The 19001-nt window shown below is 38.6% G+C and overlaps 2 protein-coding genes across 5 annotated transcripts in view; one reads left to right on the top strand and one right to left on the bottom strand.

The window, feature by feature from the left end:
- Positions 1–851: 851 nt before the first annotated feature.
- Positions 852–2891, top strand: LOC126335488 (UPF0598 protein CG30010). The gene is made up of 4 exons (XM_049998816.1): positions 852–1570; positions 1658–1833; positions 1905–1953; positions 2031–2891. The coding sequence occupies exons 2-4, from the start codon at positions 1660–1662 to the stop codon at positions 2483–2485; spliced, it is 678 nt and encodes a 225-aa protein (XP_049854773.1). The 5' UTR covers positions 852–1570; positions 1658–1659; the 3' UTR covers positions 2486–2891.
- A 5478-nt stretch (positions 2892–8369) lies between these two features.
- LOC126335487 (protein crossbronx homolog) overlaps positions 8370–19001 on the bottom strand; it is a 77857-nt gene continuing 67225 nt past the window's right edge. For 2 of the 4 annotated variants that reach the window (XR_007564883.1, XM_049998814.1), the window contains one exon: positions 13960–18743. The gene's annotated coding sequence lies outside the window, so the exon portion shown is untranslated. Of the gene's footprint in view, positions 8707–13959; positions 18744–19001 lie in introns of those variants that run through there. The other 2 variants (XR_007564884.1, XM_049998815.1) reach the window with 2 other exon arrangements.

The following is a 19001-nucleotide window of genomic DNA, read 5'->3' as shown; positions in this document are numbered from 1 at the left end:
GAGCCAAACATGATGCGTGGGAGTTTACTGAGGAGGTCTGTATGAAAGGAGGGGGAGGGGTACTTTATGAGGATGGAGTGCCTGCAGGGAATCAGTTGGGGGATGGGAGCGCCAGGGAGACACTTGCGTATCTCTATGGTGAGGGTACAGGCATCAAGGAACTTGGGGTCCAGAGTTGGCAGGAAAAAGGTGTGGAGGGTGGGGGCCAGGGTATGGGTCACAGGAGGAGTGGTGGTATCCATGGAGATGGTGGTGGGAGAGGGAAGGGCCAGTGACTTATTCTGGGAAGTGGCAGGAGCAGAGTCGGCATTGATGTGCTTCTGGGGTTTTCTGGAGAGGGCTGGCTGGGAGGAGGGAAGAGGGACAGGGAGGAGAGGGAGGTGGCGGCTGGGAGATTCTGTAGGTGTGGTGGGGGCACTGGGACGTGCAGTCGGTTCTGTTGTGGCAATGGTGGCCCAGCATGACGTGATGCGGGCAGTGGAGGCAGATGATGAAGTGACGGGGATGAGAGGGAGGAAGACAACCACCTTAGCGGGTGCAACAGAAGCGGCAGCAGAGGCATATGGGATGGTGGGAGCAGATGTGGGAGCTTTCGCGGGTGTGGAGGCTGGGGGAAGAGAGTGTAGATGTGGAGCTAAGCAGCAGGGGAGGAGATGGAGGAATGGGTGAGTGGGGGGGAGGAGGGGAGGCGAGGTTTAAGGGGGGAGGCCAGGGGCGGCACTCCAGGAAGTGATAGTGGAAGTGGGAAGGTTCATGACGGACGGACGGCGACGATGGACAGCGGCAGTCGGACAGACAGCAGGCGGCGGCGAGCGCTGGGCTGCGGCGGCGGCAGCGGCGAGCACCAGGTGGCGGCGAGCTCCATGCGGCGGCTAACAGACAGGCAGGCAGGCAGATGGGCGGACGACAGCAGGCGGCGGCGGCTGACAGACACACACAGACGGCGGACGGCGACGAGCACCGGGCGGCGGCGACGGCGGACGGACGACAGTGGCCGACCGGCAGGAAGACAGACAGCCAGATGGCAACAGCGACAACAACGGGCTCTTGCAAAGCGTAGATTGCACCCTGAGTGTAGCCCAGGCAGCGTAATCCTTCGACATGGAATTGAGGGGATTGAACCCTCGAGATGTGAGCATGAAGCTATCTGTAATATATAAGTGAAGAGAAATAACGATTGTGTTGACTGAATCAGAAACTGGATCAGCTGTTTTCCAGGCGCCATATTTAACAGGGCTAGCAAATCCGCTTCATACCTTATCATGTAAACACGACAGCGAAAAAAGGTTTCAGAAATTCGTCTTTCAGAAGATGGATCGCTTGTAAACAAGTGATTAAAGCAAATGGTTTGAAAGTTTTCGACTTGGTCGACATGTGAACTCACGATGTGTCAAAAGTATTCGATAGTCGATTTATCAGTTCCAAGTTGTCTGTAAACATAAACATAAAAGTGTAGTGAGTACAACACATATACAAATGTAATATGTTTGTGACTTTCACGGTTGAATTTGTTTCCAAGAAATATTTAATTTTAAATCTGCATACGCTGCTCTTTATTCATTAATTCAAGGTAATTACAACGCTCCGAACGTTTCCAGAACAATATGCTGTGTTACACTTTGTACTATTGACGTCATTGTCTTTTGCGTTTTTGCAGAAATGTGTTGTCTGCTACGCGACTTACGAACACTAAACCAAATTCTGTATGTCAACGTTTCTACTAAAGGAAATAGTGTATTCAAGAACTGGACGAGATGCGTTTCTTATGTGCAAGGGCAGTCACCAGAACCGAATATAAGAGAATATTTTTACTACGTAGACCACCAAGGAATGGTAAGAATTTCTGCATTGTCGTGCCTTATCATCTCACGATCATTTTGACAGATCTTAATATTTCTTTTCAGCTGTTCCTGGATGACTCCAGAATGAAGAATTTCACTTCCTGTTTCAAAGGTATGTTTAAAAGCATAACGAAATACTCGCAATGACAAATATATAGGCCTGCTTGATTGTGAATGGATGTTTTACAGACAAAAAGTTCCTGGAATTCTTTTTTAAACGCCTGAGGATGAATACAACAGGGCGCTACACAGAAGACTTTCCTTACTTGTCACTTTGTGGTCGAGAAAGAAATTACGTTAGATGTGATGATTATCCTATTGTATTCACTCATGTAATGAAAGACGCGCAGATGAATAATGTCTTAAGTTATGGCCATGCCGGAAATTTACTAACAGTTAAGTTTGAGCCTGAGAAAGTTATAATGCTGCCAGAGACTGGGCGTGTTTACCATCCCGCACCGGAAAGAGTCGGTGGTATTGGCTTAATTAGATCCAAGTTAGCAATTGAATTAAGTAAGTTTTTTATATTTGAAAATGGTGAGCAACAGGAACCAACACATTTATCATGGGATGGTAAGGTATATGAGTTAATAACGGATTGGTACAAAGAAGCAAAACAGCAGGAACTTGAGTGTTCAAATTAAATTAGATTCACCCATATATTATTGCGAGAGAAATTGCTGCTATGTCCGAACCAAATTAGATTGACCCACACATATATATTATTGTGAGAAAAATTACAGAAATGTTCAAATCCACTTCCAAAAATAAATATTACTAGCAACTTGCCTGATGCTGAATATATCACCAGGCGTGCTTGGATTGGAAGATAACTGATTGTTTAGTGTAAAATGTTGAGTTTCTTAGTTTCTTCATAAAATAAGATGTAAATTGGTTTATACAATAACTACTTCTTGTTACATAGTACCTTTGGAGTAGCAAGTCACCAGTTCAATTGTTAATTGGCTTTGTTTAGTCCAGTATTTGTGATTGTTATAAACATTGTTGTATTTTTACAGAATAAAGTTACGTTTTTCCAAAAACTCCATTGCAGTTGCCTTTTTCAAAAACTCTTATTACACGTACCTACTGCGTTTAATCCTCAGCATCATTACAGCAAGGTGAAGTAAACTGGTGAAAAATAGTAATGCCACTGTGATTTTGTTAAACAGACATATGGAATAGTTTGTTCTCTTGCATATCAAGAGTCTACTACTACGTTTTTTAAATCTCATTGAAACTAGTAGATGCCTTGTTCCATCAGAGCTCAGATTTTGTAACCTACACGAATTTCTCATAAATGAATCAAAATCACTTAGAGTGTGAGGGTACATTAACTGCCCATACTCAAAATATTGTTGATAGACTGTATATTGCAATTCATTGCCTAGATTGAAGTAGGCAATCTTAACTGGCAGTGAGTCTTGAAATTATGTGCAGTTTTGTGTAATTTACAACTACGTAACCATGTAAATTATCAACATAACCAGTTATAGGAAATTAATTAAAACAGACTCTGACTGTGTCAGGTCATGATACAGTAATGAGATTATGATAAAATCATGAGAACAGTTGGAAACATATTTGAAGTAATTAAATGTTCATTTGCTTGCCAAATTCAGCAATTACAGGAGCAATGAAGATAAATAAGCTATGCTGTTCAATATGAATATGACTACTGCCCAATATAGGAATGAACTCCAGTGTGTAAATAATGAGCTAAAATGGAATCAATTGATCAAAATCTCATCTCTGTATGCTGTGCACTTGGATGTCTCCCTCACTTTTTAGTCCTTAGGTACATGTTTAATTTACATAGCTAAATTTCTTATGTTGTAAGGAAATGTCTTTTGAAGTTGAATAACTTTAGCCAATGAAGCAGTAAGAAACCTTTGTAAAGATGTGTGACATGGTCATAATGATGGCACAGCAATTCAAGTTTTTATATTTGTCTTTGATTGCTAGAATTATTTGATTTGGTTATTACTTTCAATTAATAATGATCATTTCCTGATAAGTCATGTTCACAAAATTGTATGAAAATCAAATTTGAGCCATGAATGGCAGTGTCAGAAGTATATATATGATAAAACTAATGGAGAAACAATTTACGTGGCCATATGGTGGGACCATAGATGGTGTTGTGCCCAGCACATGAAGGAATTAAAATACTATGCAAAGTTGTACAAAAGATAAGTACAGAAGCAATTGTATTTAGTCACTGGCCCACCATATGAGTCATATATAGTTGTTTGCCCTTCAGTTTTATCATGTAAAATATTTTTCATGCAACTGTTGACTTTTTATGTTGTTTTTAACACAATTTTATTAACACAGTCTGACATGGAGATGATCATTACTGATTGAAACTAGTCTCTGTATATGAAAGGAAAATAGAGGCCGACTGACTCTTCATTGCACAGTCCAAACCACTAAGGATAGAAAGTTGAAATTTGGAGATTATGTTGAGCTTTTACTGTAGGCACAGTTTAAGAAGACATTTTTCGAAATTCCACCCATAAGGGGATAATTGCTTTTTAAAAGTACATCATTATAAAAGAACTATTAAAGCTTTAAATTCAACTATTAAGGGGGTAAAATAGTGGGTGAAAGATTTTTTTAATAAATAGTTATTAAAGTTCAAATAAAGCATTTTAAACCTACATCTATGAAAAATGTTATTTGATTCAGTTAAAAATCAAATAAAAACTGTTTCAAAATTCTACATCGAAGGGAGGTGAAACTGAGATTCAAAAGTTTTATGAAAATATTTCATTATGAAAGCATTTTTAAAGCTAAACCTAAGGAACCAGTTAGAAATTTTTAGAAATATATGTGTTTCAGTGTTCTTAGAAATTCAACCCCTAAAGGAATACAATAAGGAATGGAAGTTTTTAGGCAAATATTTCACCACAAGAGCAATTTTTAAAACTAAATCTCTGAAAATTTGTATTTAGCTTCTAAGTTAGAATAAGAAAATACTTGTTTCTCTGTTTTTTTGGAAATTCATCCCGAAAGGGGGTGAAACAGGGGATGAAAAATTTTGTTACTGGTATATTAAAACATTTTTCAAGATACAACAACGAAAATTAGTACTGGATGCTAAGAAAATATGTGTTAGGGGATAAAAGATTCTATGGAAATATTGCCACAAGAACTGAAAAAGCAGACTTAAGACAGACCTCTGACTCCAGCTACCAGAACAGCTTTTTGGCAAGAACTACAATTGGAAAAGACCAAACTTGTATGTCCTTAATTAGCATGAAAAGTTTATAAGTTGTTGCAATTTGTGATCAACATAAAAATTTGGTTAAATATAAACAAAAAAAATCTGTTTAAAACATACTCCTTCACAAGCAAAGCAGCAGGCGCTAAGCTAGTAACAAAATACAATCTAAAAACTTCTGATCAAATACTACAAGAACATCTCAGTTGCTCTCTCTCTCTTTTTATTAATCCAATCTAGTAAGAGACCCATACTATTAAGCAGTACTCAAGAATTGGTCAAACAAGTATTTTGTAAGGCACTTCTGCCATAGATGAATTGCATTCCTTTAAGATTTTTCCTATGAGTCTCAAGTCTGCCAATTTGTCTTTCACATTTATGTGGTCATTCCATTTAAGGTTGCTCCAGATGGTTACGCCTAGATATTTTACGATAGTCATTGTTTTCACCAATAGTTTAATTGTACAATAGTGCATTACTCCCATGGAAGGGCATAATGTTATATTTATTTATGTTCAGGGTAAACTGCCAGTCTCTACACCATTCAACAACCTACTACAGATCTTAATGCAATTCACTACAGCCTTCTGACATTGCCACCTTCTTACAGACAGCGCCATCGCCTGCAAACAGCCTCATGGAGCTTCTGAAATTATCCACTAGATCATTTATATATACTGCAAACAGTAACAGTCCTATGATACTTACCTTTACATCTGTCGATTTTGTTCCATTGTGACTGACGCTTTAAGTTGTACCTGTAAGGGAGTCTTCCATCCAGTCACAAATATGTTCTGATATTCAAAATGCTTGAATTTTTTTTTATTTATTTTTTTATTTATTTATTTATTTATTTTTTCACCAAATAACAGTGAGGAACTGTATCAAATGCATGTGCAGGCTGAAGTGACAAATTCAAATTTGTACCAAATTCTCATTCTCTGCTTCAGTGTACACACACACATCACAGATGTTAGTGACTTGCAAAGGTCTCTGGAACCACATAATTTCATCTGCATCAAATGCTTTTGTACAGTCAAGAAACAAAGTATCAAACTGAGCGTCGATGTCTGTGGCACTCTGGATCCATTGCTGAACAGTGCTGTCTGTGCTTTCTTAAGATCTCCATTTGCAGAATCCATGTTGATTTTTACAGAGGAGATTTTTATTCTCCAAAAACATCATAATATATTAACTCAAAACCTGTTCCACAATTCTACGACAGATTGATGTCAGCAATACTGGCCTATAATTATGGGCATCTGTTCTATGATCCTGCTGAGAAACAGTAATGAACTGGTTCTTTTTTCTCCACTGTACACCGTGCTCTTCACTGTTCAAGCAATCTACAATAAACTGCTGCTAAAAGGGTGTAACGTTCACCTTCTTTAAATTCTTTCGCATAACCTTTGTAGAAGCTTATAGGTATGTCTTATGGTTCACACACCTTTCCACTATAGTTTGCTATGATTGAAAGGAGATAACATATTATGATCTTCAACTGTTTCAGATTTCAGTATTTGGGGCTTCTTCCTATGTTTCGGTGCCAGTATGGTCACTGAGTGACTGAATAGGTGAGTTTGATCTGCTTAATGATTTTATGTAAGACCAAAACTTATTAGGATTTTTAGTCAGATCGGTTAGAAAAATTATACTTTCAAAATCATTGAGAGCTTCTCTGATTGCTCTTCTTGCACTCATTTTCACATCATTCAGCTTTTGCTTCTCAGGCAGGTTTAGACATTTCCTAAATCTGAAATGAAGCTCCCTTTGCTTCTGTATCAGCTTTCTAACACGTGTACTGAAACATAGCGTGTCTTTCCCACCCCTTAAAATCTTGCTCAGAACATACTTCTCTAAGGCACATTGAATTGTGCTTTTGGGTTTCATCAGAATATAGACAAACCGCAGTTTGTATCCTGTTACTCTTGCTAAACAAAAATATTTTCCTACATTTATTAATAGTCCTTATAGCACCTGCAGTGACTGATTCTGTCACAGCCGTATGATCACTGATGCCCTCCTCTATGTTAACAGGATTGAAAAGTTCAGGTCTGTTTGTTGCCTTCACAACAGAGTAATATCACATGAAATCCTGTCTCTGGCAACAGTTTTAATTACAAGAGTTTCCCATTCTATAGCTGGCAAATTGAAATCCTCTCTGTTACAATAGTGTGATCAGGAAATTTATTCACAAAATTCTGCAAGTTCTCTCTGAAGTGCTCTGCCACATTTCCTGATAGAGGTGGTATATTAAAAACACCCAATTACCATGTCTGACCTGCCTTTGATGCTTAACTTCACCCTAATTATTTGACACTCAGGATCCATAATAACCTCACTAGATGTTATCGAATTCTTTACTCCAATAAATAAGCCGCCACCACTGACATCTAACCTACCTTTACAATATGTATTCCAGTCTCTATTTAGGAATTAGTTGCCATTCACTTTGGTTTTAAGCAACTTTCAGCCCCTAACACTATCTGGCCATTATTATCTTTAACAATCAATACAGTAACTTTATTTAGTATAGATTAAGGAATGGTTTGAATATAATAGAGGGAAACATTCCATGTGAGAAAAATATATCTAAAAACAAAGAAGCTGTAACTTACCAAACGAAAGCCTGGTGTGTGTATATATGTGTGTGTGTGTGTGTGTGTGTGTGTGTGTGTGTGTGTGTGTGTGTGTGTGTGTGTGTGTATACACACCTGTCCTTTTTTCTCGCTAAGGTAAGTCTTTCCACTCCCGAGATTGGAATGACTTCTTACCCTCTCCCTTAAAACCCACATTCTTTCGTCTTTCCCTCTCCTTCCCTCTTTCCTGATGAAGCAACCTTGGGTTGCGAAAGCTTGAAATTTGTGTGTGTGTTTTTTACTGTCTCTATCAACATACCAACGCTTTCATTTGGTAAGTTAAGCTTCTTTGTTTTTAAGGAATGGTTTGTTTCATTAAAAACACTGAGCTTAGCAATGTTGCCATTCAAGCTTTCTCAGTAAAACTGATACTCTCTAGATTTCAGCATTTGCAGCCAAGTTCATTGACAATTCCCTCAAACATTGTTTGGCAGATCCCCTGCCTGCTTTCCACATGAGTGTGATGCACTGGTTTGCTTTCTGAACTTGAACCAAATTGTGAACTGGACAGACTGTGTGCCACCTTTATAATAGTAACTGTTTGTCAGTACTGACAGTAGTGTTCTGTCGCAATTCTCATTTGTAACACAGTTTTGAAAATCTTTTGCAAGATAAACAGAACTGTTGTGTATATTGCTTTTTCTAAAAAAAAAAAAAAAACTGTGGTAGTGAAATTTATTTATTCATCCATCCAGGGATCATCTGATAATAAAACGGAATTTATCATCTTAAAAACAATGAAAATAAATAACTCATAAGAGACACTGGATAAGTAAGGATGTTTTTATGAGGATAGGGCAGGCAGTTAGCCATGGCCTTGCTGAATGAGCCATCCAGGCATTTACCCAAAATGATTTAGGAAAATATAAATCATGATGACTGGACAGAGCACACTCTATTCTTCTGAATATTAGATCAGTATTAACACCTTCACTGTCTTGTTTGGTTGGTCCCAATTGTACAATGTTCTTTTGTTCATACACAATTTTCACAAGATAACCTGTAATATAAAAATATTTGATGTAATAAAAAAAAAGGATGGATTGCTGCTCACCATACACAGGTGTGGCATTCATATGTGGTAAAGGCTTGTCACTTAGTTGAATGGAAACATGAGGAAATGACATTTTATTCTAATAATCTATCAGGTTCCCTGGGACCATGCAAGGAAGAGCTATTTGGTATTGAGCAAGTCAGTAGATAGTTTACAGGATTCTTATTAGAAAATTAATAAACAAAGTAATTAATAAAAAATTAGAGACAATACACAAGTAAATAACAGATTATAGAGAAAAGTTCTCAGTTACTCTAAGAGATTACCACACCACCATGTGTCACAAGGAAACCTTTCAACATGGATTTGAATACCTGGGGTTTATCCACCCTTTTTTATCTCTCTGGTTCCACTGGAAGCCTACTGAAAATGAAACCCGCTGGATAGAACACACATTTCTGTGCAGTGGTTAAGAAAGTGTTATCCAATTGTGTATTGTGTTTTGACTATTGTTTACTGAATGAATGTTGCAGTGTCTTCTCTGTCACCACAGTTTCAGTTGACCATATATGCCCATACAAGGGAGGATGACCTTAGTGTATCTTAAGCATACCAGTACCACTTCACATTTGAGCTTGCCATCCACACACAAATGAAGACCAGGTCACATCCCACACAACGGGTTGGAGACTAGCTGCAATCACATCTCCATCCCATTAACACCACAACTCAGGTGACTGAACTATCTTGAATGACTGAAGAAAAAAGCCAAAGCTGCCAATATTTTGACCAAACGCCCCCCCCCCCCCTCCCCCACATACACACAGAAGTCTATCTTGAATGACTGAAGGAAAAAGCCAAAGCTGCCAATATTCCTCCCATGTGTGTATGAACTGATCAGATGTCAACACCATTCCGTTAGAAATATTCGAAATAAAGAGGGTCAGTTAAGGGGAGCAAAATGCCTCGAGAGAGGATGCAGCAGTGTGTGGTTATTTTCACATAAAAATCGGGATTGCATTCATGCCCAATGGGATGCAATACCTCACTGACAAGGACTTAAAGTGAGCTTGAGATACTAACTTCACTGTGTTTCTCACTTGATTTTGTAATCAGGGCATGAAATGAAATCACTAACCTGTTAATGTACTACCAGCTAAATGCTTCTACTATTCTCCCCGTACTCAAGGAAAGCTGTGAAAGGTATGTCATCTATGTTTACATCATAACCGAGCAGCAGTGACAAACTATTTTCTGGCACACATTGTTTCGATATTTTAAAACATCGATCATACTTATTTTACATCTGTAGAACATGCTACAAACCATCATCACCAATTTAAGCAGGGACATTGACAGTATAATTAACCAACCTCATTAATAAATAGTGGAAAAGCCAGATTGGAATATCAACGATATTATTAGAAGGGTGGATTGCTACTCACTATAAAGATGACACATTGAATTCCAGACAGCCACAATGAAACCATTGTAACACACTTAGATTTTGGCCACAGCCTTCTTGAGAAAAGAAAGGAAAGTGTGCATGTGCAAACACACAAAAGAAGTCACACCTCATGCACACATGACCACTATCTCCAGTCACTCTGACTGACAGCAACAGTTGGGGGGGGGGGGGGGGGGTGGAGGGACTAGTAGGTGGCTGTAAGTAGCTTCCAAGATCTTGGGAGGCTGTGGTGGAGGAGGAGGGGAAGGAGAGCAGAAAGGAGAGGAGCACAGAAGGGGAAAAGATTAGTGGTTGCATTGGTGTAGAGTGCATATGATGAGGGTGAGGGTGTCTAGGAAGGTGACAAGGACCAGGTAAAGTGGTTACGAGGAGGTGTTAAGATCGTGAAGGAATGAAAGTAGGGTGTCTTAGCCCTAAGTGCAGATCACAAAAATACCATCAACAAACCTGAACCAGATCGGAGGTTTGGGGTTTTTGGAGGCTAGGAATATTTCCTCTACATGGGCCATGAACAGGTTGACATAGGAGGGTGCAATGCAGGTGCCCATGGCTACGGATTTGTTTGTTTACTTTCCCTTCAAAGGAGTAGTTGTGTATTAGGACAAAGTCAGCAAGGTGTTATGAGGTAGTGGGTTTGGAGTCTGAAGGACAATGGGAGGGAGAGAGTGTTCAATAGTGGCAAGCCGATGGGCATGAAGGATGTTGGTGTATAGGGAAGTGGCATTAACAGTGATGAATAGGGAACCAAGAGGAAAGGGGTGTGGATGCTGTGCCTAGCAACTTTGCACTGCTGCTTCTAGTTCCTGCATGCTCTGCCAGACAACATTCTTCTACCACCCAAATTGTACCGTGCTATCACTCCCCTTTCCCTGCCCCATTCCAGACTGTTGCTTTCATTCAGTGCGACAGTTGCAGTCTATCCAGTGCAGTCGGAGATAGCGGTCATGTGTGCTTAGGGAGCACCTGCTTGTGAGAATTTGTGTATGTTTTCCTTCCTCTTCTGAAGAAGGCTTTGGCAAAGCTCAGTTTGTAACAGTCTTTTCGTTGTGCCTGTCTGCAACTCAAAGTGTCATCTTTATGGTGAGTAGCAATTTATCCTTTTCATAATATTGTCAATTTATTTACAAGTTATTTTAGAAATGTTAATAGTAATTACTGCATTGAATAGTCTCTGGAGTAGGCCCTTCGAAAGACATAAGACCTTGTAATCAGTTTTGAGGCACACCTCCTTAGCTACCTGTTCAACAAACTACCGCAGGGAAACCCACATTCTTTTCCTTGAATTGACAATGATTCTTATAATTTATTTACTTCAATGTTCAGAGTCAAGTTCAAGTCAGCGTTATGATGACAACTGAGGAATTACGTGCAGAAGAGACTGCAGCTCCAGCTTTAAAAGCTGATTCAGTATGCTAAGCATATGGCCCTTTAATACCACTTTGAAGTGTTATTTCAGGCAAAGAATTAAATTGTGGTTTTTAGTTTAATTTTCATGGGTGTCTTTGGATCAGATATTTTTGTACTGTTGTGTTTTCCACATTTTACCTATGAGACCACAAGCATTACAGATGACAGTTATTTTAGCTATGTTTTCCATGTTGCTTGTTTGTTTGGTGGCTGTTGGACTACAGCTCCAAACTTTGGGGGTTCAATTTCATCTGTCTTACAATTTCAACTCTGGTAATACCTTGTTAATACGAATAATGCCAAGTTACTGCATGGTTGGAGTGCATATTAAACAGTATGTCCTTCTGAATAAGCCAGTTTGAAGGTCGTGAAAAGGAAAGGGCATATCACCACCAACAGAACCAAACATGGTAGTACACTGTGTCGTTCAACTCAAACTTTGGATTGAGGACAGTTTTACCCTGCCTAATTGAAAGAATATAGGGTGTCATAAAAATCTTTTTATTCTGTAAATAAGTGTTGGATTCTGTCTTAGGTATAGTGCCACTGCTGTTGTATGCTGAAAGTCTGTGAAAGGTGAACAAGATGCTGTAGTACTTAGTAAATGTGCTGTATACTTTCGGGCCATAATGGCATTGCTGTACTTTGATTTACTTCATGGACAGATGCATAATGCTGAAAGCACATAATTTGTAACACAGTGTAGTTCAACAATGAACACAGATTAAAGGAAGAGTTAAGGAGCTTCCCAGTGACGTGAAATTTAACTGCTCCAATGCTGTCATTATTGCATTAAAATTACCCTGCATGCTTGCTGCCACGTGGAAATTGAGGGAAGTAGACAGCTAGCAGATATCACAGTGTTTGTGCATATAACATGCCGATAAACAAGACTGATTTGAAACTCAGTTACATGTAATATTTCAACAATCACTAACCCTGCAAGTCACTTCTGCTTCAGTAGCTGTATTTGCACTGATCACAGTATTTTTCTGCAGGATCACATTAACAGCAACATGAAAGCTTCAATACCAGTCAGTCTGATTTGATTTCTTCCACTTCAGCTATTCACAGTCAGCTCATGTAGCCATTTTAATACTTTCATAGTGGATAATGGCTGTGGACCGCAAACTGAAAGTCCAGCAGATTAATACATTACACAATCATATTCAGTTCATATCCAGATGAATGTTTTATAGAGCTGTGGTACAATGGGGCGAAGTTTGCATCCCAGTTCTTGCCAATGAGGCACACTAAGCTGTTTGGTTCCTTTAGCCATCTTCAGTTAATGTATGCGTGGATGTCTGGAAAACCTCATCCAATACAAGTCCAAGACATCTTAGTGAATTACTAAAACTAATAGTGGCATCCACTATTGAAGGCTTAGGGAAATTGCAAACACAGAAAAGCCTAGCTGTTACAGAATATACAAATCACTTTTGGAGCCTATTCTATAAGGCCAATCTTCAGGCCTTGTAAGATTCAACTACAAGTGAAAAGCAGTGATTGCGAGGCTGTAATAAGAACAAAAACCAGAGTAATGTTGCCCACAATTAAATAGAACTGGACTGTGTTCACTTGTAATTGGTATCCTGCTAATAGCAATAACAAAAGTGAAAGAAACACAATTCTGTGGAGGAAATTAATCAGAATACATATTACCAACTCAACACTAAATATACCATTCAGTGGGGAAAGGCCATAATTACATGGAAAGATGTCAACTAAACTCTCTCTATGAAATTAAAGAACATTGTTATGTCTCCAGCTGTTATCAAGTGTTTTCTCTAAGTCAAAGAAAATACTTCTAAACAGTTGTTTTCACATGAAAGGCTTTTCTGTCTATACTACAGACAAGAGAAGGTAAGTGCACAACGTTAATCAGTAATCACTAAACCTAGAATGAAAACTGTTGATTAAACAATGGATTTCTAGGACCTACAATAGCCAGTAGTTAATTATTTGATAAGTATGTTTCCTACCCAGAAAATGACAGCATTTTGATTACCAGCAGAATAATTGAAATTACTTGCTATTAAACACTTAACTGATGAGCAGCTGACACTCTATTGGCAAAGCTGCAGGAGAGCATGCGATCCTTTACATGAGAGGTCCCCAGCAGCACAATCGACTTTTTGGAACTATCTATACGGTGATGTAGGTTAAGATCCCAGGTATCTCGTTTGTGAGTAATTGGCAAAAAATAAAATGAATAAATAAATCAGAATATTGCATATTTAGTACCATTAAAAAAGTTGCATTATACAGTGTGGTAGCATGGTGCAATAGATAGGATAACAGCTCTGCATGTAGGAGGATAGGGATTTGAATCTCAAGAGGTGCAGTAAGGGTATTTTTTAAAATATTTATCGAAATTACCTCAATCATTATTTTTATTCAATTAATTGGTTTAAATGTAATTTTTTATTTCCATTCCATTGTCATGTCATTTTAATCACTGTATTAACTTTTACATTTGTTTCATTTTTTCTTTATATCATTCTTTTTCCAATTGGCATTTATGTGAATATGAATTATATTTATCTGTTAAAATATTCAATTATTTGAAAGTTACAATCTATTATTCAAAAAACAAAAGATAAACATTTGAAACATAACTTAAAAGCCAACTGCGCTATAGAAAAAATAACGCAGATGAAAACTTAAATGAAAGACAGGTTTATAAGTAAAGCGAAATTCAAGCAAAATAAACAAATACAATGAGGCAATAATGTAGATAAAAAAACAGGGTGATAAAACAAAAAAATTAAACCGAAATTAATACATAAAATTAATTAAAAACATATGAACCAAGATTTAATCTGGATTCTGAAATCTTTTCCCGTCAATTACTTGGAAACAAGAGCCCATCAGGGTGAATGGCTCCAGTGTAGATAGTTTCAAAAAGTCAACAACACCACTGGGGATCTCTCCATGTTAGTTTTAAAAGAGGTATCATACTGCCTGCCAGCATGAATCCACAGACCACTTTCCTGTTCAAATATTACAGAGCAAAAATACAACAACTTGGTCTGATATTGGGCTTAGTCATTGGAGCTGCATTGTGAGCAGCAGGCCATGCAGATTGCGGCCATTCAGGATGAGTTAATTAACTTCTTAATAGCGTATCTCTTTATTTTAAGATGACATATCAAACATCATTTGTGGCTGGATAAACTAAATGATTAGCTATGTTATAGCTTCATGAAGCAAAATTTATTTCAAAGGTTATTTGTTTCAAATTTTTGAAACATACTGTTTTTATACTCACAGGATTAGAACTAACATACACAGTATTAGTCTAATAATTTGGACAATAATTCTTTGCAATAACTGTCAGCCGTATTAATAGTAAGGCACAGAACTGTGACAAATAAAGCAATTAGATACACTCTAATTTTGTCTAAATACTCTCTCTCCCCCCCCCCCCCCCCCTCCCTCTACCTCCCTCCCTCCCCCCTCTCTCTATCGGTGTGTGTGTGTGTGTGTGTGTGTGTGTGTGTGTGTGTGTGTGAGACAGAGGCTGACAGATGTCAATAGCAGGTGTGGCGAGGATCACACTACAGTACAGGAGTTGCCACCCAGCTTCGAGTAAAGAAGTATCTGGGGAGCAAAAGAGGTGGAGACACAGTACAGTCACCTAACAGCATGGAGTTCCAATTTACAGTTAGTGTGCCCAAAACGTGAAAAAGATATGAACTGTATCCATCAGTTGCCTTTTTGCATTCATTCCTCACTGAAATATTTATATTTTTGCATGTCAGGTCTACTCCAATTAATATTAAAAGATTCCCTATAAAATACAGTTATCAAGGAATTACCAAATGACACAGTATTTGTATTATCCTTTGACGAATAGCTGTTGACTGTTGTTCATAGTTTCTCATTTTCTTTACAAACTAGATAAATTGAAACAGTTATTTTATTTCTATTTGAATGCAGTGTGTGGTTTTATTTCATTTTATCAGTAATTGCTGCATGACACTAGAACCAGTGCTTACTCTTTGTTTTAACAGTGAGCGCTCTTTGGAACTGAGTTACACTTGTATCGGCAAAACATTCACTATACAGTCAGTTTCATATTATAGGGCCCCAGTCATTCTGTGTCATTAAAATTCTCAACATAGGCCCAAATAGTGCTTGTTGACCCAAGATAAACTTTTAATTTTTATGATACACTTGTGAACTGGAGGTTTAAATACTTTCTAATAGACTTAAATACTTTATATAATAATGGAATCAGCATTTTGGTCTCTCTAAGATGATTTCCAAGCCCCATGCCACCAATGTGGGTTCAGCACTTCAGTTGGGTTTCCTGCACTTTCAGGGTACTGCATTCATATTTCTTGCATGTCAGATATTAAAATTTCCTCATTACTAGATAGTCTCTTAATATTTATTTATATTATCTTTGTACTGGGAGTTTTAACTAACAAGGTTACCAGAAGAGCGACAAAAATGGAGCTGTACTTGAGGTGTGAGGAGAGGCATACAATGTTCAACTGACCCACGACAGCAAACTACCATCTTCTTTGAAATATGGTAGTTGGGGAAGAGGATACAATCTCGAAAACTTCTTTGTCTCCTTTGGTATCATAACCCAATGTGAGAAATGGGTGAAATGATCCCCCCCCCACACACACACAAAGCACAGACATATCATGTGCGTTTTCAGCACTGATGAAGTCACACTATGTACCTTTTGAGATGTGGTGGTTCACTTTTTAAACAGCCAACTAGAAACACTTCAGGAAAGATGTGAAAACTGAGATATGGAGTGCACTGCCAAAGCCCGAGGAAAATGAAAACTTCAACGACCTAACCAAGCGAGGTTCAAGGACTGGATACCACAGGACAGAATATACATAAAACAGTTTTCTACATCAGTCACTTTCATATTCATATGACAGAATATAATGCAGGACTGCTGGAGACTTCCAGATCTATTGAAGAAACTCCAAGATATCTACAAGAATAACCCATTTGCTGAAAATACCATACAACCGATGAGTTAATGATGCAAGCCATTGTTGAAAGCCAAAAGACAAAGTGGAGCAACCTGGTTGAAATCTTGATATGGAAATGAAGAAATGTGAGGTTGGAAGCTGTTCAAGAACTTTAGCTGATTTTCCACAATCCAAAAACCATCTTCACTAAAGTGACTGCAAACCCAGTGGCAAGCCAGCTGCTGCAGGACAGCAAAACTAATGTTAACAGGACTCAAGAGAATATAGCATAGGAACTGCAAAGTAAACATTTTCTTGAAAATATGTTTAGCATGGCTGAGCTGGAGTTGGCAATCTGTTGCATGAAGTTGAACAGAGCAGCTGATGTTTTCAAACTGCAGGTCAAACAAACTGAGGACTATGGGCTGAAAATCCCAAATGACTCCAGGATATAATGGATGCCTGAATGGATGCCTGTGCTGCCAATTTGCAGCTTCTGATGACGTGGAGGGAGACTGGGATGGTCACCCTATGGAAACCATGAAAGGAACCAAACCATCCAGTTTCCAATCTTGTCACTGCTCTGCTATGCACTTGTCACTGCTCTGCCTTCAAGATTCTATGCTTGATACTGCATATGATCACAAATATCACAGAAGAGAAATTTATAAACCAGCAAGCACCCTTCTGCCCTGGGAAATCATGTACTGACCATCTATTACACATGACGCAACTCATCAAGGAATGATTTGAATGAGAGAAGTTTGCTGGAGCGACCATCATCCTGACAGCTGCTTATGACACTATCAGCAACCAAAAGCTGCAGATTATGCTATATGAGTTTACAAGCAATCACCATCCGACATCCTCGATTGATACTGCATAGTAGGGCATTTTATGTCAGCCTCTGTGGGAAGAAAAATAGGAGGAGGAATCAGAAGAATGGCTTACCACAGGTAAACATCTTGCCACCAATACTATAAAATGTTCACACAAAATACCAGTCAATAATAAATCACATCAGGCAGTCCAAATACACTGACAATACAGCAAGTTCCTCAGAAGTAAAAGAGAAATGGACAAACTTGAAGCTTTATTACATTCTTAACCACCTGGAATGAAACCTCAGCAAAAAGTTGGTCTGCACGTTTCATCTAAATAACAGAAAAGCATGGCAAGAACTAAATGTGATGTGACAAGACAAACAACTCCAGTGCTATTCACAGCCTAATCTTGGATCTCTGATCTTGGATTGCACACTGTTTAAACAACATTCCATCAGTACCAGAGCCAAGGTCTATGGCAGGAACAATATGTCCCTGACAAGCAGGATCAGAGTACCAACCTACAATTTTTGCGGATGTCAGTTACAACATTCTGTGTATCTACTGCTGAGCATGCTGCTCGTGCACATGCAAAGAGAGTAGACACTGTGGTGAACAAGTCAGTGTGGATTACAACTGAGGCCTGCACATAACACCAGTACAGAAACTCAAGCCACTCATGGGCACAGCATTCCTCACCCCTCCTTCCTCCCTATGTGGGCTGGGACACTGCATCAGATTTGGAGAGGATGCAGGTGGAAACATATTCCTGTCAAACAGTCCATGAATTGCAGCCCACTGGGTGATGCCTGCATTCCAGAAAAAACTTAATGCATATAAAACAGTGTCTACCGGAAGCACTTAGTGGAAAGATGGAGGCCATAACTGGACTACCCAGACAACATTCCAATAGAAGACCCTACCCTGGCAGCGGGCCGCTTGGTGGACTAAAAGAATGTGGGTGTGAGTGCTGCACTGCAAGACTAATAGGCAGAAGTGGGACCTTCTCCCAGATGAAGCAGATGTTTTGAATGTGGTGAGTTGTAAGATCCAGCCATCTGCCATAGATCCCCATGCACATGACAAGAACATTTCTAAATTAATGACGCCGCTTCAGCCACAATTATCTGGAACCAACCTGCTTAAACAAGCCCAGAAAATAAAAATGTGTATGAAAAAATTTTATTCAATAAATCCTTTCCATCTTCTGTCTCTGCGAATTTCCAGTAATAGCTTAGTTTTAAGTAGTAGGATGCTGATAGTAGAGGGTCAAAATAAAAGGCTGTTCTCCTTCCTGTAGGCATCCACTGCTGTAACTTTCATGGCAAAAAATTAATACTATTGTATTCTTGTGCCTGAAGATGGAGTCTTGTAGTTTTCAAATTGACTGCAGTTAAACTGAAAAACAATAAATACAGTTATCTGGATAAAGAAGATGTGAAAATCTGTGAAATTGTATTATTTTAACTATAACATATTGACATACATACTTGTGCTGAATGTTTATTATTTTAATTTTGGCATTTTATGATTCAAGAATTTGATGTTTCTGACTTTTCCTTTATAGAAGCTGTTGATATGTAATGATGTGGTTCATTTTCGTGTGACATAGACATACAGGCCAAATGGAGTACAAATAAAATATTTATAATGGAG

Source organism: Schistocerca gregaria, chromosome 2 (genome assembly GCF_023897955.1).
Source record: "Schistocerca gregaria isolate iqSchGreg1 chromosome 2, iqSchGreg1.2, whole genome shotgun sequence".
Taxonomy (NCBI): Eukaryota; Metazoa; Arthropoda; class Insecta; order Orthoptera; family Acrididae; genus Schistocerca; species Schistocerca gregaria.
The sequence above is the reverse complement of the archived record's forward strand: the minus strand, read 5'-3'. Positions and strand labels throughout refer to the sequence as shown.